The 26026-nt window shown below is 45.6% G+C and overlaps 1 protein-coding gene across 1 annotated transcript in view; it reads left to right on the top strand.

Annotated features, from left to right (window-relative positions):
* Nucleotides 1–26026, top strand: part of ANOS1 (anosmin 1) — a 186685-nt gene that overhangs the window by 122790 nt on the left and 37869 nt on the right. Inside the window, exons 4-6 of the mRNA XM_038586781.1 lie at nt 3441–3663; nt 11621–11805; nt 14180–14309. Coding sequence (XP_038442709.1) covers nt 3441–3663; nt 11621–11805; nt 14180–14309 — 538 coding nt within the window. The remainder of the gene's footprint in view (nt 1–3440; nt 3664–11620; nt 11806–14179; nt 14310–26026) is intronic.

Here is a 26026-nt window from a genome sequence, read left to right as displayed (position 1 = left end):
GTCTCGCTCTTACATAGGTTTTTGTTTAATTGTGGTATAAAATACACATAATGTAGGGACGCCTGGATGGCTCAGTGGTTGAGCGTCTGCCTCCAGCTCAGGGCAAGATCCCAGGGTCCTGGGATCGAGTCCTACATCAACCTCCCTATGGGGAGCCTGCTTCTCCCTCTGCCTGTGTCTCTGTCTCTCTCTCCCTGTGTCTCTCATGAATCAATAAACTCTTAAAAAAATACACGCAATATAGCATTTATCATCCTAAGTCATGTACAGGTTTTCAGCTTTTATTTTTTAAGATTTATTTGTTTTAGAAAAAAGCACATGACCTGGGGGATGGGCAAAGCACGAGGGAGAAGCAAGCTCCCCGCCAGCATAGAGCCTGACATGGAGCACGACCCCAGGGCCCTGAGATCATACCTGGAGCTGAAACCAGGAGTTGGACATTTAACTAATTGAGCCCCTCAGCCACCCTGTATGCAAATTTTTAAAAAAGATTTTATTTATTCATGAGAGACACAGAGAGAGACAGGCAGAGACACAGGCAGAGGGAGAAGTAGGCTCCTGATGCAGGACTTGATCTCAGGACCCCAGGATCATGCCCTGAGCCAAAGGCAGACACACAACCACTGAGCCACCCAGGGGCCCCTGTATGCAGATTTTTTTCTTTTTTCTTTTTTTTTTTTAAGATTTTATTTATTTATTCATGAGAGACCAGAGAGAGAGGCAGAGACACAGGCAGAGGGAGAAGCAGGCTCCATGCAGGAAGCCCGACGTGGGACTCGATCCCAAGTCTCCAGGATCAGGCCCTGGGCTGAAGTCGGCGCTAAACCGCTGAGCCACCCGGGCTGCCCTGTATGCAGATTTTTAATGCAACAGTGTTTGGGGAATGAACCAGGAGCAGCACCATGGAACAATTTGCGCTGGTGTCAGAGTTACCCAGGGTTACTGGGATAGGTCCTTGTCCTGATGTTACCACGTTTGGGGTTTTTCATGATATTTCTGGTCACCATCAACATGAGAAATAACAGGAGATCATTAACCGTCTTTTTGGAAACAAGGTAGAAACATTCCTTTCTCTCCTCCTCACTCCTTACAGCAGGGACTTTGATGATGGGGAGGGTTTTTTCATTCCTTTTTAACCCTCTGTTGTTAACACACCTCTACCATGGTGTGAGATACTTCTGGCTACTAGTCCTCAATATTCGCTAACATTCTCCCGCCAGGCTACCTGGGGATGGCCTGTCTGCCTAGAGGGTCATAAGCGTCAGCGAGGAGCAGCGGGCAGCAGGCTGGCAGGCGTCACCAGATGTCACCAGATGGTAGAGAGCCATACTCAGTCATTATGAGAAGCAGCAGGCAGCGCATGGGCAGCCTTACAAGTGTAGCGGGTGCTGTCAGGTGTTCCCCAGGTGTGACCAGGTGCTGGAGAGCCGCATTCGGTCACCCACCAGCAGGCGTTACCAGGTGCTGCGGCATGAGTCACGGTTAGTCATCAGCGTGGAGCAGCAGGCGGCCTGGGGCACTCAGCCGCACGAGGCTCGGATCCCGCCCCTGGTCTGGGTTCACCCGCGCTACCATTCTTATTTCTAGAAGAAGTCAAACAATAAACAACGTGGCCTCCTTGAAGATCTCCTGCTTCCGGTGTCAAGAGCCGCCAGGCCCTCCCCGGAGCCACTCTCAGACACGGGTGTCCGCGTCGCCCGGGGCACGCTGAGTTGTCTCAGCCCCTGACAGTTCAGGCTTCGTGCACGGGGAGGGGCAGCTCAGGGGCCTCCGGGCGGGGTGTGAGCCGTGCTCCGCGCCACCCGGCTTCCCGGTCCCTGGGCTCCGCCACCACCGAGGCCTGTGGCGTTGCCTGCGTCCCGCAGCTGAGGGAAGCGGGGTGTGGGGGCGCCATACCCACGGCCTGCAGGCCTGGCTCACAAAGCAAAGCTCCGCGACCACGAGGCACCGCTGCAGAGGGGACAACGGGCGGCTGGGAATCTGCCAGGCTGGACAGGTGTGCTGCAGGTGAAAGCGGGTGTAGGGGGCTCGGTTGGGATGTGGGTAGCAATCTTGGCAACCAGCTGTCCAGGCCAAAGGAGGGGTAGGCTGAAAGTTAGGATGATAGTGAGGGCCCTGGCAGCCGTCCTCCGCCAGGCGAAGGGACGCCGCAGCGTGAGGCCATTTCCCTCTGTCCCTGGGGGTGGGGCTGCTTTTAGGATCCTCAGCAGCTCCCTACTTGTGCGGCAGAAAGAAGCCCATATCCTCCGATTGCTTCTTATGTTCTAGTGGCAACCAAATGCTGTCCTGAACCTGTGTTCCCAAGGAGAAAGATGCATTTGATAGCTAGTTCTTTCCGTTACTCACACTCTTTCCATAATGCGACTCTAAATAAATCCAGGAATACCTGTTCTCACTAGTTGCAAAGCTCAGTGACCACAGAGCTCAGCGACCAATCAGTTTGATTGATTCTGGGTTCAACTGAAATATCATCAGCTAGAGGCTATTCAGAACCTGGCTGTGTCACAGGTAACGACGATTCATCTTTTTCACTGCGTAGTTTATTGATAATTCCGTATTGATAGGTGGTTGCATCTGCACATTAGCTCTAGAAACCGGATATTCTTAAAATATGTTCAGTTAAGGGAGGCTAAGATTACTTTTTGATAAGATATCAGCAAATATTACTGCTGTGAGGATTGCAAAGTTCCCGGAGGCCTACAGCTAAGGCCTTGTGATTAGCATTTAACACGTAAACAGAATGACTCATTAAAGAATTAAAATCTGTGTATGTCTACAGTAGTCCAAAGGGGGCCCTCAAATCGTAGAGACGCTTCATGAATATTTCTAATCAATTATTTGACAACTACATTTAACTCAGAATGTCATACTTTGTTGAACGTGTGTATGTATAACTGAGGAGATCTGTTGCTTGCAGGATAATGTTATAACTCATGGGTCAGATTCCTTTTAGAAATTAGCATAAAATATTAGTTCTTTAGGAGGAAAAGAAAGCAAATACATTTATTTCGTAAGACATTCCAGGGCGGGCACCTGGGTGGCTCAGTTGGTTGCGTGTCTGCCTTCGGCTCAGGTGATGATCCCAGCATCCTGGGACTGAGCCCCATACCCAGCTCCTAGCTAAGTGGGGAGTCTGCTCTCTCTGTCTGCCTCTCCTCTCGCTCATGCTCTCTCTCGCTGTCTCTCTCAATTAAAAAGAATTACATTCTGGGGAAATTTTGACCAAATAAGAATTTTTACCTTCCTTTCCAGTGTCTTGGAAATCAAGCATCATGTATCTTTAATAAGTTTTCTTTCCAGGGAGCAGTCTGGGTCAGTCGGTAGAGCATGAGACTCCTGATCTCAGGGTTGTAAGTTCGAGCCCCACGTTGAGCGTGGAGATCACTTAAAGAAACCAAAATCCTTAAAAAATAAGTGAAATTTTCCTCTTCTCTCTTTAGCCTCTCTTCCCCAAGAAGAACTATGAATGCCTGACAAGCTGTGAGTTCCTCAAGTACATCCTGTTGGTGAAGCAGGGCGACTGCCCAGCCCCGGAGAAAGCCAGTGGGTTTGCCGCCGCCTGTGTGGAAAGTTGTGAAGCTGACAACGAGTGCTCTGGGGTTAAGAAGTGTTGTTCGAACGGGTGTGGACACACCTGTCAGGTGCCCAAGACGCTATACAAAGGTAAGGAGGAGAGCTGATGTGACGGGAACCTCACAGAGTCACTGGTGTGTGTGTGTGTGTGTGTGTGTGTGTGTGTGTGTGAGTGTGTAAGGATGTCAATCAAAGAAAGAGAAGAAAAAGGGTCAGAAAACACACTGTGACACACGGAAACTTCTGAAAATATTACTGGACCATACAGATCAGCCACGATGCACTCATTCTGGGGCGGGGCAAGTCCTTCTTATTAGAGCGAACGTTTAGGAAGGTCATCACTTCACGAACTTCCTCGTACTTTTCCGCACGGGGAGTAAGTCAAGTAAGCTGCGCCGTGGACATGGGAGCAAATTGAATTTAAATCCTTGGAAAATAGGCTGGGCGTGGGGCACCCTTGAAAAACGCATAACAAACGCATGGGTTTTGTGGTTTTCCTGTTGGCAGAATCCAAGAACAGAAGTGTCATTGTACGGACTTGAAATATTTTGATTAGCGTCTTGAGAACCCAGATGGAGGAATAGCTTTCTTCCAAAGACGGGGATGCAGTTTACCAAACAGTTTAGCAGATGTAATAGTTTACATTCATGTACAGACACTTTCTAGAGCCCTAAACTCCTTGATGCTAAGGGCTACTTCCCTCTTCTGGGAATTGTGACTCGGTTCTTTGAAAGCAAACCCATTCTGTTGTGTTACGTACAGGTTTGGGTACCATCAGAGTATCCCGGGAGACAAGATTTTGCTGGTTCTTTGGGTCTTCTATGAAGAGTGAGATAGAATCAATCACTAGGCACTATTCATTACAAGTAGAGAGAGTCATCTCTCCCTCCCTCCGTCTCTCTTTCCCTGACACCAAGTATATATTCTTCCCAAATATAGGTCAGTTATTTTTAAACCGTATAAAAGAGTATTGCCAGCAGTGCCAGTGTTGAGTGATGTGCTGTTTTCAGAAGTCTGTTCTTACTATCACAACGGCTCTAGTCTCCCAGAACTCACGTCCCTGCCCATTTCCTCTGGCGCTCACTTGGAATTACTGTCTCTCGAATCTGTACAGTCCTCCCAGTTTTCCTTGTATTTGCATAGGGTCTTGGGAAACCTGGCATAAATATTACGACTCAAATTCAAAATAATTGCCCCTTCCCCGTCTTATCAGGTGACATGTCTTAATGGATTTAAAGTTTTACTGTTTTCATGCCTCTCATAAACTACATAAAATCACTTTTGCAAAACAACAGCATTTAATTTTTCTAAAGTCTACTATTAAGAAGCCTTTTCTGTTATTCTAGATCACTTACTATTTAAGTATTCACATTTACCATAAAAATAAGATGCTTTTAGAATGACTGTTGAAAACCCATTTGTAAAAACCCTTAGTGTTTTAAAAGGAGGGTGTTTTAAAGAGGCCATATAAATTAAAACATGCTTTTTATTTAAAAGCATTGAAGAGTCCGTATGAATTTCAAATATGTCTGGTTCACCAACACTAAGGGAAATATTCTACAAAGGGCCAGCGTAAATGATTAATTATTAAAAGAGACTCACGTTTTAAACCTATGCTTAACTAAATATGATGAATTTTTTTAAAAGTGCTGAAGTCCCTCTTCTATAAAGTAGCTCTTAACTTGGGTTTTTTGCAGAGACAGGTGATTCTTGGAGAGCTAACCAGGAATAGAATAAACAGACTCTTGACCTGACGGTGACTTTTGCCTAGTGAGCCTAGGACAATATTACTGTTATTTTGAAAATATATATAAGTCCATGTAGGTATTTCCCCCTTGCTCTGTTGAGCAGTCCCTGAAGGAAGGCTGGCTTCCACATTGCTGGGGGGGTGGGGGGGGTTCTGACATGCCACCAGGTAAGAACATGTGAGCCACAAGGGCTCCCCACAGCCTGCTGTGATGCTTTCTGTGACTGTCTTCGCTGATTAGGCACCTGGACTGTCTAATCACATCCCTGACCAGGACTCACACTGCTTGCTCACTCTCAGGAGAGGACAGTGGTGCTGAGTTGTACCTAGCACTTGGCTTTGCAAGGACAAACACACGCAGCCAGACAGTCTGCATGCAAATCACCTTTGCCAGTCTGTAGAGTACCTGCCATCAGGGTCCTGCTCGCCTGGGCTTTGTCTTCTTACTGACCTGAACCAAGTGGGGGAGATCACCTTGCCCTCCTCTTTTCTGCTCGTGCTAGGTCTTTGCCATCTTTTCCCTCAGGGAGCAGCACCCCGTCATGGGTTGGGATGGGCTGGTCCTACTCCCAGTCCACAAGTGCTGGAGTTGAGGCTATAAGCCGTTGCTCAGGTGATTTTTGGTAGCTGGTAGTAGAAATACATGTGACCTTAGCTCCCAGCTGGGCCAGCTCAACTATTATTTTCATTTTGTTTGTTTGTTTTTTTAAGATTTTATTTATTTATTCATGAGAGACAGAGCGAGAGGCAGAGACATAGGCAGAGGGAGTAGCAGGCTCCGTCCGAGGAGCCCAATGTGGGACTTGATCTTGGATCCTGGGATCATGCCCTGAGCTGAAGGCAGATGCCCAACCGCTGAGCCACCCAGGCATCCCTATTTTCATTTTGAGTCTATCCAACTATCATAATGGACCACAAATTATTGTATTAATATAGTAGAGATCAATCAAAAGATGGATCAATATCAAATATTTTAATGTGATAAAATCACTTATTTGTCATCGGGTAGAGGGGATAGCATCAGTCTGATAGCAGCCCCTATCTGGTCCAGTAGTGCCCTATCAGGGTAGTCATGCACATAATGCTCATTTGTGCATAAATAATTATCTCAGCTTCTGTAGTAAATTGATAGGTGTCAACTTCCATCCTGTTTTTTCCTTTATTGTGTATGAGGTTAAGCATTTATATAAATATATGTATACCTGAGCTGATTTGATTTGCAACTGCTGATTCTCATCATTGAGTTTTCTATTATTATATTTTCTGAATTTTTTAAATCACTAAGTTTCATATATGTATATATTTTAAAGATTTTATTTATTTAGTAATTAATGAGAGATACACAAAGAGAGGCAAAAACATAGGTAGAGGGAGAAGCAGGCTCCCTGTGGGGAATCCAGTGCGGTACTTGATCCTGGAACCCTGGGATCATGACCTGAGCCAAAGGCAGATGCTGAACCACTGAGCTATCCAGGTGCCCCAGTTAAACATTTATGTATTTATTTTTCTTTCTTTCTTTCTTTCTTTCTTTCTTTCTTTCTTTCTTTCTTTCTTTCTTTCTTTCTTTCTTTCTTTCTTTTCTTTCTTTCTTTCTTCATGAGAGACACAGAGAGAGGCAGAGACACAGGCAGAGGGAGAAGCAGGCTCCCCACAGTGAGCCTATTGCAGTACTTGATCCTAGGACTCTGTGATGACTTGAGCTGGAGGCATGTGCTCAACCACTGGCACCCAGGTGCCCCTAAACATTTTTAAAATACAGAAACATAAGTGTTCTGTTTAGCCTCCTTTGTTTGTGGTAGGGAAGATGGTGGACATACTTGATGTTATGGCTTCTAAAGCTTTAGATGCTGCAAAATTGAGGGTTTTTTTAAAAAGATATATTTATTTGTTTGAGAGAGAGAGAGAGAGTGAGTTGGGACAAGGGGCAGAGGGAGATGGAGAGAGAGAGTCCTAAGGAGACTCCATGCTGAGTGTAGAGCCTGACGGAGCTGATCTTACCACCTTGAGATCATGACCTGAGCTGAAGTCAAGAGTCAGATGCCTAACTGTGCCACTCAGTTGCCTCAAACTTGAGCACTTAAAAATAATGCATATTTTGAAAAGATGTTCAACGGAATGCATTATATTTGAGCATTTAATTTGGTCTATGCTGTTAAGAATTATCCTTAGCTGATGCCTCTGGAGTTTAAAACAAAGGAAAACAACAATTTTTTTTCACTTTGCCCTTCAAATACAATTGTTAAGGGCATCCTGGAAGGCTTGCAAATGTTAATGTGGGTAAATGCTACCCAAGGTGCCAGTTTCCTGTAATGCAAAACTTAGTGTAGTTGAGGAAAGTTTAAAAGTCTGATTCTCCACAGGTAAAAAAAAAAGGATTAAGTATCCAGGCACTCGTTTTCCCTTTGCTGCTCCCTCTGACCTATTTCAAGGCCAGTTTACAGCTGAGTTAGGCTCTCTTCCCTCCCGAAGATGATATGATTTATTTTACTGCCCAAACTTCTGCTTCTCCTGACTCCTCCAGCAATGGCACTTGGTTAGGCAGGGCAGGAGAAAAGCTGAAATTGTTTTCCAAATGTAAGGATTGAGATGAATCTGTGGTATCCCTCTTTTCCCTTTACCGTGCATAAGCTGAAACTAATCACATATCAGTTTGTTTTCAAACAAATTGGATGATCCAATGATGGTATAGACTTAATATTTCCATGAATAGCTTCGTATGTGAAATATTGAAACTTAAAGTCTTTAGAGATGGACTAGTCCACTATTCACAAATCAATTTTTTGACATTTAGACTCCTGACAGAAATGTTTTTACAAGGAACAATCAAGTTGATTTGATTTGCAACTGCTGATTCTCATCATTGAGTTTTCTATTATATTTTCTGAATTTTTTTAATCACTGATTTTCACCACAATACTTCTGATGCTTTAAAGAAAATACACCTATATTGCCACACATTGTGGGATGTTGTAACATTTTTGACAGAATAGTGTGGATTTCAGGTGACTCATGTGTTCAAAAATAATTTAAAGTAGAAAAAGTCCAGTCATTTACATAATAAAGAACACGCTGAGGAGACATGCATTCTGCACATCTGGCTACACAAGTAGGGTGCTGGGTGAGCTACCTAGGACTGTGCAGAAGACCTGGGAGTGGGGGTTAGAGGTTCTGGGGGCTGGGGGGCCAAGCCCCATCTGCACACAATTACAGCTGAGTGCTGGAGTTACTTCCAATCAAGAGAGCCAGCTGACCCTAATGCAAAGCAGATGGACCATTTCTCAACATGCAAATCGTAAGATTGTTGTACATAATAATTGAAGAGTTTGTTAAATGAAGAAATGCGAACTGACATCGCTCTGATGCTCATTATGTTCAATTAAGGCTCTTGGCTGTTGAATGATATTCAACATTAAAACCTTATAGCAAGGGGATTCGGATGCTTGCTTTGCTGCTGATGAGTTCAGGTCACTTCAGCGGCTGCACTATTTACTGGAGATGCATTTATTCTAGAGGAATATACGTAGGAGAGCCAAGGAGAAACTTGTCTCAGAGAATGTGCTTTAGGATTTCAAAGAACTAACCAGCCATCTTCTCTTTACTGTGCACAAAAGAAACCATGTGAATCACAAAATGTTCTCAGCGGCCGCCCTCTCCACATACCCCCTTGGCCACCCTCTTCACATACCCCCTCGGTAGAAAGTGTGTCTAGTACCCGCCTGGAATGCAAACATGATACAAAGCAATCATTTTGTCGAGATTGGGTTTTCCTCTCTCTGAGCACACTTTGGTACTTTTTCCTTGACCTAAGTCTTCAGAGACCTACTTCGGGATAAAAACCCACCGGCAAACTTTGGGATTACCATCCTCTCAGGAATTGTCAGGAACTGGTCTTTTGTTTAAAACGAGGAAAGTTCTCTCAATGCAATAAAACTATTCATTCCATCTTGTAAATTCACTAATTGAGTTTTATTGTATTTTTATTTCATATTTACTTTTTAAAAACGTAAGAGTAAGCAAATACCCGTGCTAAGTTTTCTCCCTTCCCTAAAACGAGTCCCTCCAGCAGAGAGGGGTTGACCCCGTTGGTGCAAAGATTGTGTCACTGTGTCTCTATCGTCCGACTTCTGCAGATACATTCTTGAGGGTGGAATGGGACAGTGGGTTAGGCTGTTCTTCAGCAGACATTTACTGAGCATTTCTTGTTGTAGAATGTGCTCTCCTGGGCCACTGTGAGGTGTGGGAATGAAGGAGACCTGTTCCTTGAGGGCTGGGGGTACAACTTCATGGGGAAGATGGACGTCATCCAGTGAGCTTCTGTAGTAGGAGTTCAGTGCACATTTTTGACAGTTACAGGCTAGGCTTTGAAGAGGGGGCAGGAGAATGGAAGCTTTATTTCCAACTGCGAGGTGTAGGGTAAGTAGCTCTGAGGGCTGGCATTCAGACTGAGTCTGGAAGTATTCATGTGTCTGTAGTCAGAAAAGAGGAGGAAAGATACTTCAGACTGAAAAGAAATAGTAGTAGTAGGAAGTACCTGGCCGTGCGTTCCTAGAAAAGCTCTGTTTAAAAAGTAGGTTGTGTGACATATATGTAAAACATACCAGAGATAACCGGCAAGATGGCTGGTAGTAGATCATAAAGATGGGTGCCTGGGATGCCTTGACATGATGCACATGACGTGCTACTTGTTCATTCCACAGAAAATGGGATGCAGTGGAATAGTCAGAGAAGGTAGAGGAGACCCTCTGTCCTGTACTTAGGGGAATAATCATCACAAAACACTGTGAAGAGGGAATCAGAAAGATGTGCAGAGCTATGAAAACTGCCTCTTTTCTCGACTTTTCTCAGTGGCTCTTCCTCATTCAAAATGTAGAACGAAGCAGAAAACTCGGAGAGAAAAGCTGAGATCGGGTCATTGCTCCAGGCAACTTAATCTAACCCCAGACTCAATTACTTGATGTTCAGAATGTAGGCAATTAACCCTTCACCCACAGCACAAACTCACAGCGAGGATCAGTTGAGATACTAAGGTTATGGTACAGGGCAACGTACAGAGACAACCCATCAGCAAATCAAAACAGAGACTGCCGTGGGTATGGGAAATGTGTTTTCTAGAAAGTATTTTGCAGAACTCACTGACCTTTGATCTGATTTATTTGGTGCTATTTTAAAATTCTACAGTTCCACCCACCTAAATGTATAGGGACTCTAAAGCTTCCCCCAACAAGACTTAGTGTGAATTAAGATCAAAATGAAAATCAGAGTTGATAGTCAGTGACATCACTCACATGCGTCAGACATTGTCTACATTTTGTATTTGCACGGTTTTCAATTTCCTTTGAAATTGAACGCCAAAAAACTGGTGTTCGAAGTTCTGATGGCATCGAACATCATGGGGCCAGGGACTCTAACTAATCCAGTTGGTTTTACATAGCTTACGAGTACAGAACTTTGTTTGAAACTTCCCTTTCCATAATGGCTGTGATTTTGAACTCTGGTTCTTAAATCTGTCAGTCGCCAGACCACTTGCATGCGCTGTAGGGGTAGAAAGAAATCAGAATGATTAACTACTTTAAAATGAGACACCTGTGAGGGACTTTTGCAGCAGGGCGGCCGCTCGTGCCAAAACCAAACACTATAAATTCATCATTTTCCAATTTTAAACCATAAGCCTATAGGAGAGAGCCCAGCAATCAATTGGGGAATGCGAGAGATCTACACTTTGGAAATCATTCTTATAAGGTCTGACCACATGAGAGCATTTAGCCTTATAATTTTTCCCTGAAAAGGCAAATTTTCTGAGATGGGAGAGGTGAGCAAATCAGGGAACCATGTTAGAATGACCTTAGACTGTATTGGTAGAAGCAGAGCGTGGTAAATGGGAGCAGGGTCTTCAAAGTCTTCATGACTGTGGCCTCATGCGAATTCCTTGGGAACCTCCAGTGACGTAGCTCGGTAACATTGTTTATTCAGAATAATGCACATGAAAGAATTGCTCTCCCATTGATTGGGGAGAAAAATACTCGTTCAGAATCAGGAACCGATTTAGGGCCTCTTGTAAAAATGGGAAAGTGAGAAGCAAAGGAGGTAATGCTATGGAGATGCGGCGGGCTGACCTCTGCGTCAGAAGGTTTTAAACACGGAACCCGGACAGAGCGAAGCCACTTTTCTGGAGGGAAGTGAGCATCACTTGTCATTACCTGAGATTTGTCTTTTCTAAAGATTTGTCTTTTCTTCCTCAGCTTTCCCTGCATGCACCTGCATCCCTCGCTAACGGTTTTCGTGGCCACGGTCCTGTTTCAGGTGTCCCCCTGAAGCCCAGGAAGGAGTTGCGATTTACAGAACTGCAGTCCGGACAGCTGGAGATTAAGTGGTCCTCGAAATTCAATATTTCCATTGAGCCCGTGATCTACGTGGTACAGAGAAGGTGGAATTACGGGATCCATCCTAGCGAGGACGATGCCACACAGTGGCAGACAGTAGCCCAGGTGAGCGCTTCCTGGACCCCCCCCCCCACTTCGGTGACATCTGTCTACCACCCACCCGCAGGTACAGAGTGAACTCGCCGTGCCTCAGCCCGAATACCTGGCTACCGAAATGACTTAGTCAGCCGTGGACATCATAGCATGCTGTCTGCAGAAGACATGTGTCTATGAGCTCCGTAGATGTGACCCGGTGCGACCAGTAACCTGAGTGTTGGCTTTCTTTGCTCAAAAGACATGTGCAAGGGAGATTTTCTGAGTGTTCACATTTATTTCCTCCAAGAAGTATATTTCCTTGAGATAAACCTAAAACCCACCCAAGTAGGAGAAATGCAACTGTGTTAGGACTAGCTCATCTGAACCATTCCTGTTTCTCCTGCGTCGAAGCCTTCGCTCTACACAGGGACTGGGGTGGCGCGCAGTGAGATTCCTCTCTTGCACGGCCGTGGTGGGAGGGAGCCAGCAGACCCTCAATCATTGCTAAGTGCTTCCTCCGTCCTGGTCAACTGATACCCCACCTGGACGGCAGCACTCCCGGGGTTTATCTGAGCTCCGCTGCTTCCTCTGCTGTCTCGCTGATGAGAAAAGCAAAATATTTTCTTTCTTTTTAAGAGCTGTTAAATGGACTACCAGCTGTAAGAAACCTACACGGTTCTAGAGAAAGAACAAATTTTCAATGTGAACCTGCCTCATGCCCTCAGCAACTGCAGTGCCTTTTCCACATGTGTCTGCGGGCAGAAATTCTGACCCGGCGTCCATCAGGTCGTGTTGCTCCAAGGACGAGATTCCCATTGTGCCTTTCAGTAAATACAAAATAAATTTCAGCGGGCAGGTGTTTGTACAGGGAATTTGGCTCTTTCCTAATAGTAGTATATCAAAGAAGATAAACACTAAAATAATTTAGAGACACCCCCCCCCCCCGCCGTAAGTAAATGAACAATTTGATGTACAAGAAACAAATTAGTGGCAAAAAAGAAAACAAAAACAAAACTGGTCAAATAAATTTTGTAATTCTATTTCATACTTATTCTCTCAAAAAAAGTTTGCTTTCATAAAACATAAAGATGTCTGGCATACAGCCTAAAAGACTCTTTGATTTATGTGGTGTGCTTCCTTAATGGTATAATCTCACTTGTAAATTTTCCAAATTACTTAAAGACTTATGAAAGTAACTGACAATAAAATCAGCTCTTAAAAAAAAAACACATCAGGTCTTTTATCCCTTCTCTTCTGGAGAGAGGAAAGATCTTCAGTTAATCTTATTATCTTTGCTAGTTCACGTCTTTGTCTTCCTCCCACCTTCCTTTCTTTGCTAAATGCTGTGGGAATCACACTGAGTTCAGTTTTTGTAAACTCAAGGCTAGTAAACGTTGACGTCCGTGCAAGAGTCCCCTCCTGTTCCACCAAATGAGGTAGAAAACCATGTTGGAGAGTCCAGAGCCTTCCCTTGTAGATAGTAAAGCAAAGGTGACACCCCTTTTCAAGAGGTTATTGGGGACTGGGGTGTGGGAGGGTTCAGTTCCATCCTCCTGGCCTGCATTCATCACTGGGCGCAGGCTGAGTCCGCAGTGGCCGTAGACGAGGTGCCATACGTGGCCTTGTGGCCCTTGTCATCGGTGCAGGCGATTGCGGGTCTGCCGCAGGGTGGCGGAGAAAGAGCCACACTTCCCCTCAGCCTGATGAAGGGGGAGAGCTTAGTCCTGCCTTGTGCCTCCAGCAGGAGACGCAGCCCGTCTAGCACCTTCCCCAGTGTCCAGTGTTTTTCCCTTTGGACATTTTCTGGGACAGAGATATGTCAACACACCTCCCCTTGGACGAACATGACCGGGACCTTGCAGGTCTTAACCCGATTTACACAAATAAGGAAGAGAGGCTTGGGTTCAGTGTAATTCTAGAAGTTGTTAGTACTCCTTAAAGCGCATGGGTCCTCATAGCGACTTCCAAGACTGTATTTGGCAGGCACGCTAGAGAGGCATTTTCTTTCTATAATCGAAAGATGATTTCATTTTCTTGCCTATAATGTCATGATTAGCTCATGCGTATATTCGAATGCTCAGATGTGTAATTGAGGGATGAAACCCCTCGTGGCTTTAATGCTACATTAAATCACCAGACTTAAGTAGCCCAGGCACGTTCATCGCGTTGGCTCCAGAGATCTTTAACTGTTTGGGGTGAAATCTCTAGAAGTGGAATGAAGCACTTAAAACGTCCTAGAAATTCCTCGAGCCCTGACAGCTTTTCTGCCAACCGCGCTCGATGGCCACACTCCTGCACAAGGGCACAGGGAGGCCAGGGCGGCGTTGGGCCGGCTGCCGATGTGGTGTGCTCTGAAGGCGGACCCAACCGACCCGTCTCTCTGCCCTGTGACATTTCTCCTCAGACCACAGATGAGCGGGTCCAGCTGACCGACATACGACCCAGCAGGTGGTATCAGTTCCGAGTGGCAGCCGTCAACGTGCATGGCACCCGAGGCTTCACGGCCCCCAGCAAACACTTCCGCTCCTCCAAAGGTCAGTCCTGCTCTCCTGACCCCATGCTCTCCTTCCTCCCGGGAGCACCTGGGATGCGGAGCCGTGGTGTCCCCGTGTTCATATTTATGGTTGGTCAGCAGGTGGCTTTGCTGTTCTTTGTGAACGGGGCCAGATGTGTGAGGATGTACGATTAAGAACATCCTTGGGCCTTTTACCTTCAAAACATCACCCGAGATGATATAATGGGGTTTCCTCCACTTTGAAGTGGTGGTTTCCCATCAATCTTTGCCTCAAGATACTGTGGCGTAGTCACCATTCAATTAAGTTTTGGAGAGAAGGGTTTAGTTTGAGCTACTTCGGATGGTGCAGCTTTTCTTCAAACGGTGTTTGCATACAGTGTGTATTAATCTCTGGTGCTTCAAAACATCCAGAATCGAAACCGTGAGTCACCTATGTCATTGCCATTATTTTGTTCATTTTTTTAAAGATTTTATTTATTTATTCATGAGAGACACACACACACACACAGAGGCAGAGACACAGGCAGAGGGAGGAGAAGCAGGCTCCATGCAGGGAGCCCAATGCGGGACTCCATCCCTGGACTCCAGGATCACGCCCTGGGCCGAAGGCAGACGCTCAACCACGGAACCACCCGGGTGTCCCTTGTTCCGTTCTTATTTCATTTGCTATTAGGAAAGTCTCTGGGATCCAACAAATACTAATGATGTGACATCTCAGGTAAGTTTAGTGTGTGGTAGTGGCAGGATGGACCTGGTTTAGATGCCAGTAATGCCTCCGTGTGTGTTTCTCCGGCTGTGCCTCCTTGGCTGTACACCTTCACCGCTCACTGTACATCTGCCACAAGATCCCGTTTCACAGATCGCGGCTAGTGAGCTGATTCACTTCCTAACCAACTATGGGAACGTTTGGAGTGGCTGCTATAACTTGTGATTTCTGTTGTGTGATTGGGGAAATGTCTACGTCGCAGCCAGTCTGTGCATTTCTCTCTATGTAATATTGCCTGCCTCTTTGTCTAAGTCATCGTTGGTCTTAGAAGTGGAAAGCTTGCAACCAAAATAAGTTAGTATTTGGATTCTGTTACACCGTATGCTGTGCGCTGTTAACTTTATTTTAAAAGACCTTTTAAGAAAGAAAGGGAAGCTGCATTTTTCCCTCCTTTGAGGCAAATCCACTAAGGAAGTTTAAAACTGCAATCATAGACATCAAACCTCGTCTTGAGGCTGTGTCTCCAATTGGTCTGATGATTTAGAGAGGCAAAGGAAATAATTAACAGTGGGTTCAGAGGCAAGGATCAATAAGAGGCTTGAGAACTCTTCACCTTGGGTTTCATGGTTCAAATGCGATCCAGGCACGTCGAGGTCAAAATACGTTACCATCTGTGCGGTTGCCTGCAGGTTGCCTGGGCTGGTGCTTCCAGGTCAGGGCTGCAGATAGAGAGCAGCCGGTAGCAGCTTCCAGCCTTTGGAGACAGATGTGGGGTACCTTCAGTGGTTGGGTGGGATCTGGGCAGAGCTCTGCTGGCAGCCCCCAGTGCCAGCACCTCAGAGGCATCCATTCTGAGCATGTAAGCCAGGCCATGCTGTCCCAGGATGCCCCCTGGATATCTGAGCACCTCAACAGTCTGCAATTCCAGCTGCACCCCTCAGATTTAAATAGGCTTTCGCTGAATGAGAATGCACCATGTTGGGGAGGCATGGCATTCACCATTACACTGTTGTTCTCGTCCCTGATTTTCCAGACACACCCAACACTGAGCGTTCCAGAGACACCGTCCTTGCAGTTCTGGCAAGCCAGAAATGTCTGCCCAGAATTCATAGTAGATTCTACTCTTTTCCCAGTGAAAATGCATCACAGAATTATGGAAATGTAACAGATCCACTAAATGGTTGAACACAATTCCTCTAGGATTTGTGTAAAGGACACTTGCCCATTTCCAAGATGGCACCACATCTTCCCTCACCTACTCAGATCTCCTCAAACGGAGAAAGTGCCTTAATGGGAAAATGGTTTATAACAACCTGACTGAAATATAATTATCATACCGTTAAATTCATTCCTCCGAAGAGTATAGTCCAATCATTTGTACTATTTATGGAGGTGTGCATCACCATCGTCCACTTTAGAACCCTCCAAGAGCCTCCATGCCTTACTGGGGAAACTTTAAGGTAGAAACAAAGTTAGTTCTGAATCTTCACCTTCTCATCACTCAAGTTTCATTCGCTTTTGTATTAAAGAAACATTTGTTGAGCTCCTATATGTGTCAGGCTCTGGTCTAGGCACAGGGGATAATAAATGAAGGAAAGGTGAAAAATGTGTGCTTTGGTGGAGCACACATACTCACACACACTCTTCTGCCAATTGGGGTTTTGAGGAAACAGTAAACAAGGTTAATAAGTAAAATACTCTTGTAGGATAGGTAGTGACAGCTGATGTTTGGGGTATTTTGGTTTTAGTTATAGGGAGAGTGGACAGAGGTTTTGCAGAGAGAGAGGTGTTTGTGCAAAGGAGGTGAATCAGCCTTGTACCAATTTGAAAGAAGAGCATTGCAGTTACTGGAAATAATTGGTACAAAGGTCCTGTGGCAGGAGTTAATTTGCAGTGTTCATGGAACAGCAGAAGAGCCTGAGGGTTGGTTGAGCAGCAAAACAGGGCAGGGGAGCTGGAGATGAAGCCTGAGAAGCAGAAAGGAAGTGGGTTTGTTGGGTTTTCATAGCCACTGTAAAGAGCATGGATTTTACGCTCTGTTAGGTATGGGAGCAGCTGGGGGATGCAGAGCAAAGAACATGATGTGACTGAGATTTTAGTGGGGCCTCCCCAACTGTTGTGCAAAGAGGAGATGAGAGAGAGGAGGACAGAGAATCAGGGATGCCGGGGTCGTGGACCTGGGGAGGGGGTCACTGCAGCCTTCCTGGTAGAAGATGATGGTCACTTGGACGCAGCAAGGAGGGAGCCCCCCGGGGGACACAGCTGATGGCACCTGAGAAGGTGCCCGTGCCTCGCAGGAAATGCATAGGATACAGAGTGATTTCGGGATACGCAGAGTTCCAGAGGGGTAGTCGCTTCCCAGTCACTGGGATTGCTGTTTCAGGCCCCGTTCTGCAAACAGCCTTCTTCCTTCAGCAACAGCTGAAGGACGTGCTGGTAAGGTCGCTGTTGAGAAGCACGAGTGGATAAGCTTTTGAAGCCGAAGACACAAAAACAGCTTGGTTTCTACCTTAACGTCCTCCCAGGAACGCACGAAGAATCTTACTGGGGGTGATGGAACCATTGTAAAAGTGGGTGACATGGGTTGCCCATCTCAGAAAATCCTAAACGTCATCGCATTGTTCGTTTAATGTGAGTTTTACAACATACAATTTAAGTTCCCCTAAAGTCATTTAAACAATTTTCCCCCCCCATTAAGACCCCTTTCTCCATTGATGAGATTAAGTAAGCGGGAAAGATGTGGCGCCATCGTACCAAGGGCCGAGCATCCTTTGGACAGGCCCTGGAGGCCGTCTGCAGCCACTGAGCTGAACTGTGCTGGTCCCGTGATTCCGAGGTGCATCTTCAGTGAACCCGCAGTAGAACCTGTTCCGAATTCTGCAGAAGCACTTGCAGTCTCGAAAGCGTGAGAGCCACAGTCTAGAATGTTCCTCACGATGAGATGTACGGAAGTATGGATAAAGGGCGTATTTGTCAAAGCAGGAAATAGGACATTTTACCAGAGGCTGCTACGGTTCCAAAAACGGTGCATTTTCATTTAATAAAAGCCCATTTATTCCTGGTGTGCTCCAGAACTGAAACTGTACCGTTGTAAGTCCTCTAGTGGTTTAAAATGGCTTTGAGAAAGAATGATTGCCTCTAAAATAATAGTCTGTGCAAAGGGTAAGTAATTTCTAGTGTATTTGAGTTGGGTGGAGGGCCAGCCTCAGTAATTTAAGTCTGGGTCAAGGGAAGAGGAAGGGATTTTTCTCCATCTACAATAAACACTTCTGAAAATAAAAGGAAAATTAAATGGAGAAAGAAAAAAAGAACTTGATAAAATGGGTTTCGTTTATGCTTTCTGCCTGGTATTCATTGGCCATAATCCTGATTTTTGTGGAAAAGCCCAAATTCTTGTCATTCTCTTCTTAACGGTTATGTTTAAATACAGAATTACTGTGGTTTGCCAGAATGGATTGGCTATTGACTAAGCTAATTTCCTTTTAACTCCTGTCTTTTCCCATAACTAAATCCTAACCCCTCAGAATGATGATTTTTACAGAAAATTCTGAGTTATGCATAGATTGGTAACTCAGGTTCATGTTTTCCTCCTCCCGGTGAATACCAGTCTTGTTGTTGGCCCCTCCCTATCTCCCCTGGAAGAGATGCATGATTATAAAATGGACAGAATCAATCAATAATTCCTCCTGGCAGCAGGAAGCTGCAAATAGCAGTTGGGATAATTTCTGTATTTACTTATTTAAATTTTCTACTACCTTCCCCCCAGTATTAAGATGGATAATTGGCTTCAGCTCTAAAAATTAAAATTACAAATTATTCAGTATCCTAATATCTTTGTTTTTTTTTGTTTTGTTTTGTTTTGTTTTTTGTTTTTTGTTTTCTATGTTTTGTTTTGTCTCGTTATTTGGAGTAGAACTGGTAGTGCTTCTCCACAGAGAATTAGCTTCCTAGGTCGCTGCTAGGATGAAGCATCTTTCTAGCTCCCAAGCTGCCAGATTGTAGGGTCTACCCCAATTCTTCTATCCTGTTGCATGGAGAATAAACCATAGGAGGCGTGGTGTGTAGAACCCTGAGGTGTTGCTAGGCCTGTCCCATGTGTGCACAAGGATGTGGGAACATGCCCTGTTAGCAGGTGACCTAGACACACAGACAGTTCCTACAGCGATGGGGCTTCCCCAGAGGCCCAGGCATGTGAAAGCTTTGAGTGGGGGTGGCTTTCTTCGGAGGAAATCCAGGAAACCGGGTGGGTAGGAGGAAGAAAAGGTGCGTTCTCATGTTGGTTGTCACCGGGGCAACCAGAACTCCTTCCCACGAGGACACCGTCACGGGACTCCGGCTGTTTCCTGGCGCATCTGTCCTGCACATGGGCACAGCCTCCTGAGGGCCCAGGTGAAGGCTCAGGCGACAGGCTGGCACTTAGAAGTTGAACTGTGTGTCCTGAGATTGTACAGTTGCAGGGACTGGGGGGTCTACCAGGCTTTTGCTCCAGACCCATAGGATTCCTATTACGGGGGCGTCTCGTACATTTTCAGTTGGGGTTTAAAATCAGTATATTAACAGTTCCATGGAAGGAATGCCCGCGTTAGCAGGTTCCCGGTCTCCTTCCTGTGCCCGACGCCGGTGGTAGCCGGAGACAGGCATGCCTTTCAGCCTCACTTGGCCTCTCCCCTGATGCCACCCTATGCCAGCACCCGGCAAGTGTCACGTTACGTAAGAAAGCTACCAATTTCTAACTGACAGAGTCCCCAGACTTGTGAGTAAACCACTAGGAGGGACAGTTGTACTTACAGAAAATGAAATTTTTGGGTTCCCTGCTATGTTTGCTTATAATTGCAGCAAATTGGTGTTTCACCTTGCCTTGAGCATGTCGGTATGAATCGAAGGGGCAAAAACTCTGTGTGCTTCACGTGCCCAGTGTTGGAAGTATGTATGGCTAAGGCCGAGTATCTCTGCCAAAATGCTCTTTTACTAGCTTGCCGAACTTGGGAAAGAGTGCTTCTGCCCCTTGGCATGACTTCTGCGCCTCAACATGGATAGTGACAGAAGGAAGGCTTCTAATTTTGTAGAGGGTACAAAAGCAAAACCTGATTTTATTTTGATTTCTTTTTTTTTTTTTTTTTTTTTTTTGCGTGTTGCCAAGAGCAAGCAGACATTTATTTGGATGTTTGCAGTTAGTCAATATCAGTTTAAGGTTCTGGAATAGCAAACACTAAAGGGAACTTAGAAGGAAAAATGTTAAAATCCGCCTTCTGTTGTCATTCAGCTAATGCATTATCTTTTAGTTATGATATTCATTTCCCTCCACATTCACGTCCTTTCCTGCATCCTTCTGCTCTATTTTCCCATGTGTACAGGATGCATTTAAAAGAAAAATCAGGGCAGCCCAGGTGGGTCGGCGGTTTAGTGCTGCCTTTAGCCCAGGGTGTGATCCTGGAGACCTGGGATCGAGTCCCATGTCGGGCTCCCTGCATGGAGCCTGCTTCCCCCCTCTGCCTGTGTCTCTGCCTCTCTCTCTGTCTCTCATGAATAAATAAATAAATAATTTTTTAAAAATCAGGGGATCCCTAGGTGCCTCAGCGGTTTAGCACTGCCTTCGGCCCAGGGCGTGATCCTGGAGACCGGGGATCTAGTCCCACGTCGGGCTCCCTGCATGAAGCCTGCTTCTCCCTCTGCCTGTGTCTCTGCCTCTCTCTTTGTCTCTCTCTCTCTCTCTCTCTCTCTCTCATGAATAAAGAAAATCTTTTAAAAAAGGAAAGAAAGAAAAATCAGCAGACAGCATTGCTTTCCAAGCGCCTAAGTATCACCCCGGATGTTATTCCATACCTTACAGAGTGTTAGTAAAAGGAGAACAGACATCACCGGGAGTAATAAAGTTCCCTGCTGCTCCGCGGGGACCCATGACTCTATGCGGCTCCGCAGCTGCTCCGTGTGTGCCATTTCCACTGGGCACGACTCCCCGGTGCATGTGTCTTGAAACTATTTAAGAGTTGGAAACGTGCCTGCCGTGTAGCTTCTGCAGCTTTTCAGAGGCTCATGAGTTGTGTCTCTAGATACTGCAGGGTGATTTCTTTTCCTCTCTTTAAAAAAAACAAAACAAAACAAAACAAAACAAAAAAACGAGGAAAGGAAAATTATCCTGACTGCTGAGTCTGGAAAGGAAAAGAAAAGCCAAATATTAGAACCAACCTTTCAATTTGGTTTTCGGTTGCAAAATGCATGAGTGCTTTTACCATTGCTTTAAAAATGTAACTCCACTTGATCACTATTACTTAGCTTAAGAGATATTTCTGTAGTGTGTGTCAGTGGGAGGTTTGATCTCTGGATACCATTTGGGGAAATCAAGTAAGTAATAAAAGTAACATCTATTTTCTTAGAACATATGTTGTTCCTCTATATGCGCAAGTCTGAGTATATATGTGTATGTGCATGTGATTACTTATCAGCTCTTTTCTGCTGATAAGCACGCTACCATTCACTTGTGGCATTACCCACCAAAGGTAAGAATGAAACCTTAAATCTCTATGCGAAACCCAAATGTTCCACCTTCCGTGGCTGGAAGCATCACATGTGATCGTGAATAAAAGGAACTATTTTTGTCCAACACTAACATTAGATAAATTCATGCTAAAGGATTAATACAGCTTGAACTGGAAAGTGTATGTAAGTAGAAAAAGCTACCACAGCCTTCCTCTGCCGGTTATCTTTGGAAGAGTGCTTCCTTCTGCTTTCGGAGATGGGTTTCTGCAGATAATTGGGGAGAACACAGAGGGAGTAGAAAGCAGCAGAAAGGGAATCAAGGTGGAGGAGAAATCCTCTGATTTAAGCTTCAGAGGGAGGGCTTGGAGAGCATTGGTCTTGTGATAAGACTCTGACCTTTCACTCTCTGCTCTAGAACGTAAATCTCCCACGCTCAATCTCCTCATCTGTAAAATGGCAACAAAAGTCCAACATTTACCCCACAAAGTATAACCATGCCTTGATAACATTAGAGATCGTGCTCATGTCATGTTTCAAAAGCTAATGGTAGTGCTGCTTTTGAAAGACTGGCTCAGGGGTTGGCAGTGTATGGCCCGTGGTCCAAATTTGGCTTGCTGCCTGCTTTTACAGATAAAGTTTTATTGGCACACAGCTCATTTGTTGGCATATTTTCCATGGTGGCTTTTGAGCTACAGGTGCAGAGTTAGGTAGTTGCTTGCCACAGAGCTCGCATGGTCTGCAAATCCTGAAGTGTTCACTCTCTGCCCCTGACTCAAAAAGCTTGTCAGTTCCTGCACTAGGTTATTAAAAGATGAACATGTTCCCCACAGAAGAGCTTTCCGTGTTTTCTTTTTGTAGGTACACTGGCCCATAGTAGCGATGGATGTGTAACATACGTAGAGATAGGGCCACCTGGGTGGCTCAGCGGTTGAGCATCTGCCTTCGGCTCAGGGCGTGATCCCGGGGTCCTGGGATCGAGTCTCACATCGGGCTTCCTGTATGGAATCTGCTTCTCCCTCTGCCTGTGTCTCTGCCTCTCTCTCTGTGTCTCTCATGAATAAATAAATAAAATCTTAAAAAAAGACATAGGTAGAGATGAGGCATGTGTGGGCGTGTATTTTAGAGCCTTGACGATGCCCTCTTTCTGCCTTCCTTTCCATTCTCCCGACTCTACTGCCCCCCATTACTTCAATGACCTTGGACAAGTTGCTTTACCTCTCTAACCGAAAGCATTTACCAGTTTTTTTTTTAAGTGCCAAGTAAATAAATGATAGAATGCGTTAGGGCTTTATTAAAATGTAGAGTCTTTATATATATATATATATTTTTTTTTCACATGCAGACTTCCAAGTAGACATTTCAAAATTTGAATGCAATTAAGACATCATGCAAACGAAAAGAAAAGATTCTGTGTGATTCAGCAAAGGGAATATATTTTCCTTTGCAATGGAACGAGCCATCACACAAAGCAGGGAATGGCTTGACTATGGGAATTTTAGGATTGAAAATGAAATCCTTCAGATTAGACAGATGGGATAGGCTGCCTCTCACCTGACGTCTACAGCAAATAAATGGAGAAATGAATATTTGGTTGACAGAGGAGAATCAGGAGACCAGAAAGTCTCTGCAATTGCCTTTTGCTTCATAACTGAACAGTGATTATTTGGGGGGCATCTCATCCTGGTAATGGAAGTACACCATCTTGATAGCGTCAATTGTTGAGAATAATGTAAAGGTAATGTCAGATAATGTAAAGCAAAAATTACTAATTCACATATTTGAAAGCATTATTTCCTCATACGTTGTTCTCAGGAATTATGTTGTTGTGTGTTTCATAATGTTCCATAAAGGAGATGATGTTATTCTGGATTTTGATGATCACATCCAAGTTATGATCAAGTTTTCTGGGGCAGTGAGTAAGAATGTACTGAATGGAGTAGATGAAGACACTGGTGAAATACCTAATATCATTACACTTGGATTTCTTGAGAAGAGGAGATGATTTTGAGCTCTTCCCGTGCACCTAGAATAACTTGAGAATTCACGTAACTTTATTTTCCGTACACAGACTTTCAGGTGCATCACTGAAAACATGTACAGCTGTGATCGTCTTTACATATTGAAATTATTTCCTTGTCTTGAAGTGATGATTAGCCTGCAAACTAGTTTCCCTCTCCAAAAACTCTGTAGCTCCTTTTTCTAGGTTACAGATGGAGTCGTACAATAGAGGAAGGAGGGTTGCTTTGAGTCTCTTATTTCAAGCCAGAAAGAGCCCCCCTTTGGTTTTCCAGTTCCCTTTATGGTCTTGTCACGATTCACCCATTTCAGTTGATGGGGTCGAAAACTGGAACTGAAATATCAGATTAAAGTCAACGTTTAGGAAAACTGTCATCTATTCACCTATTCATTTAGCATCTATTTCCTGAGTGCCTACCATGTGCTACGCACTCTTCTCCATGCTGGGAATACAGAAGTGAACAAAACAAAACAAAAAAATCTTCCTCCTCTCGTGGAGCTTTCATTATTGAGGGTAGAGCCAGATAGCAAATAAGGTACATAATAAGTGAGTTAACTGGTCATAAGGGCTGTGGAGAACAAGGAAGCAGGAGAAATCATGGTGAAAACTTTCTCGGGCGGGAGGAAAGAGCTGGTAGCTCTTTTGAATGGGGTGGCATCTGGTAGACCCCCAGCAGGTGAGGCGCCCGCCACGGGGAGCTGCGGGGGCAAGCGGTAGGCAGACCGTGGGGACGTCTCAGCCTGGTGGTTGGCCTCTCCACGGCCTAGTAGGCAATGATGGGACTTGAGCAGAGGGCCTGGTGGGCCTGGGAAAGCATTTGGGAGGCAACGCGAGGCCCCAGTCTGCAGGACCTGGGGGACTGCTAATGCTTGGACCCTGAGCCGGGAAGCCTCAAGCGGGAGCGACGGACCCGGTGTGGGCACTACTGGGAGAGGCTCCGGAGGCCTCAGCACGGGCAGGGTTGAGGGGAGGCCCCTGCCACACTGCGGGAAAGGTGGCGGTGCCCGCGGCATCACGCGGTTGACCGCGGTGCGCTGAAGTCCGCCAGCAGGTGTTGCCGAAGGGCTCCGAGGGACGCTGTGACCTCAGGTGTCCCGTCTGGCTAAGCTCTGGCCAAGCGGAAGGAAGGAGTTTGCTCCTGAGCTGCGCTGACGACCAGGGCTGAGTCGGACGCCTCCTGCCTGGGGTGGCTCGGAGGCCCCGAGCGGAGCTGACCGTCCAGGCTCCCGTGAGCACATGCACCTGAGAGTCAGCGGAACAGAGCCCTTGGGTAAAGCTGTGACCGGACCAGAGCCCCAGGAGGTGCGAGGACACGAGGGGGCAGGGCTGGGGGGCGGCCCGCGCAGACGGCGGCGTGCGGTGAGCCAGCCGGGGAGGCCGAGCAGGAGCCGCACTGGGAGCAGAGTCGTGTCAGGTGGAGGCCGTGACTCAGAGCGCAGGCGGCCCAGCGGTGTCCCTGCGTCCACGTGCATGACCGGAGGGGGCTCCCCGGCGCTCCCCAGGCCCAGGCTGAGGCAAACCAGCGTTTTCCAGCTGACCCAGAACCCAGGGGCGCTCACACCTCTTGCTTTGTTGCCACCAGGTGCGGTGCTTTTCAAGTTCCGGCCTGCGGTAGATCATCTGCTTCAGAATTGTGTGTTTTACATAGAAAATATTTGACATAAAACCTACAAATACATATTTATGCAAATATATGAAATTTATACATATGGGGCCCCACGGGGACTCACTGAGTCAGCGTATCCCAGTGTATGTCTCGGGCGCTCCCAGAAGTTTCCTGAAGTTGACTGTCTCAGGACCACCTGATCAACAGTATCACGAACTGTGCTTTGGGTTAGCCACTCACCTGAAAAAGTGACTACGAAATGTTCTCATTTTTAAAGATTGAGCAATCAACCAGACCTGCGCTCCTTCCTTACATATCCAAGAAAAGCAAGAGATTTTTAAAAGTGATTCATGTTTTCATCATCCCCAAACCACACACAATCCCGACAGTAAAAACATGGGTATTTTTCCCTTGGTCTGCTTCATTTCTATCAAGTTAGCTATAACCTCTTTCCACTTCTGATGCAGATGGTATTATAAATATTCGAATTATTGACAGCATTTTTCTGGGAAAGCGTCTTCAAAACGAAACCATCTGTAAATAATTTGTGGTGAGCGGCATCTACACTTGCTCACTTTATGGCAGAGAATGAAGGAAAGGCCGTCTAGCTCATGCATGTTTAGTCATCTTCATATATATATACATATATATATACATGGAGATTTGTAGAGTAATAATTCCAGAGCCTAGTCTGTCTCTTGACAGCTGAGAAGGTTTTGGTTTATGTGACAAGCCAGAAATGGTGAAATTACAAAAATGGATGTCATCCGTATGCCATCCAATTTGCAATGTAGAGTAAGAAAAAAAAAATGCTTTATTTTTGCTGATCTCCGTTTTTCACTCTTCCTGAAGCAAGGATCAAAAGCTACACGACCAGTAAGATGAAAACAATTACTCGGGTGAGCTGGACTTCTTTCTTTTTCTGCCCAG

The sequence above is a fragment of the Canis lupus genome, chromosome X (genome assembly GCF_011100685.1).
Source record: "Canis lupus familiaris isolate Mischka breed German Shepherd chromosome X, alternate assembly UU_Cfam_GSD_1.0, whole genome shotgun sequence".
Taxonomy (NCBI): Eukaryota; Metazoa; Chordata; class Mammalia; order Carnivora; family Canidae; genus Canis; species Canis lupus.
Note: the sequence above shows the minus strand (reverse complement) of the source record. Positions and strands in the feature narration are given on the sequence as shown.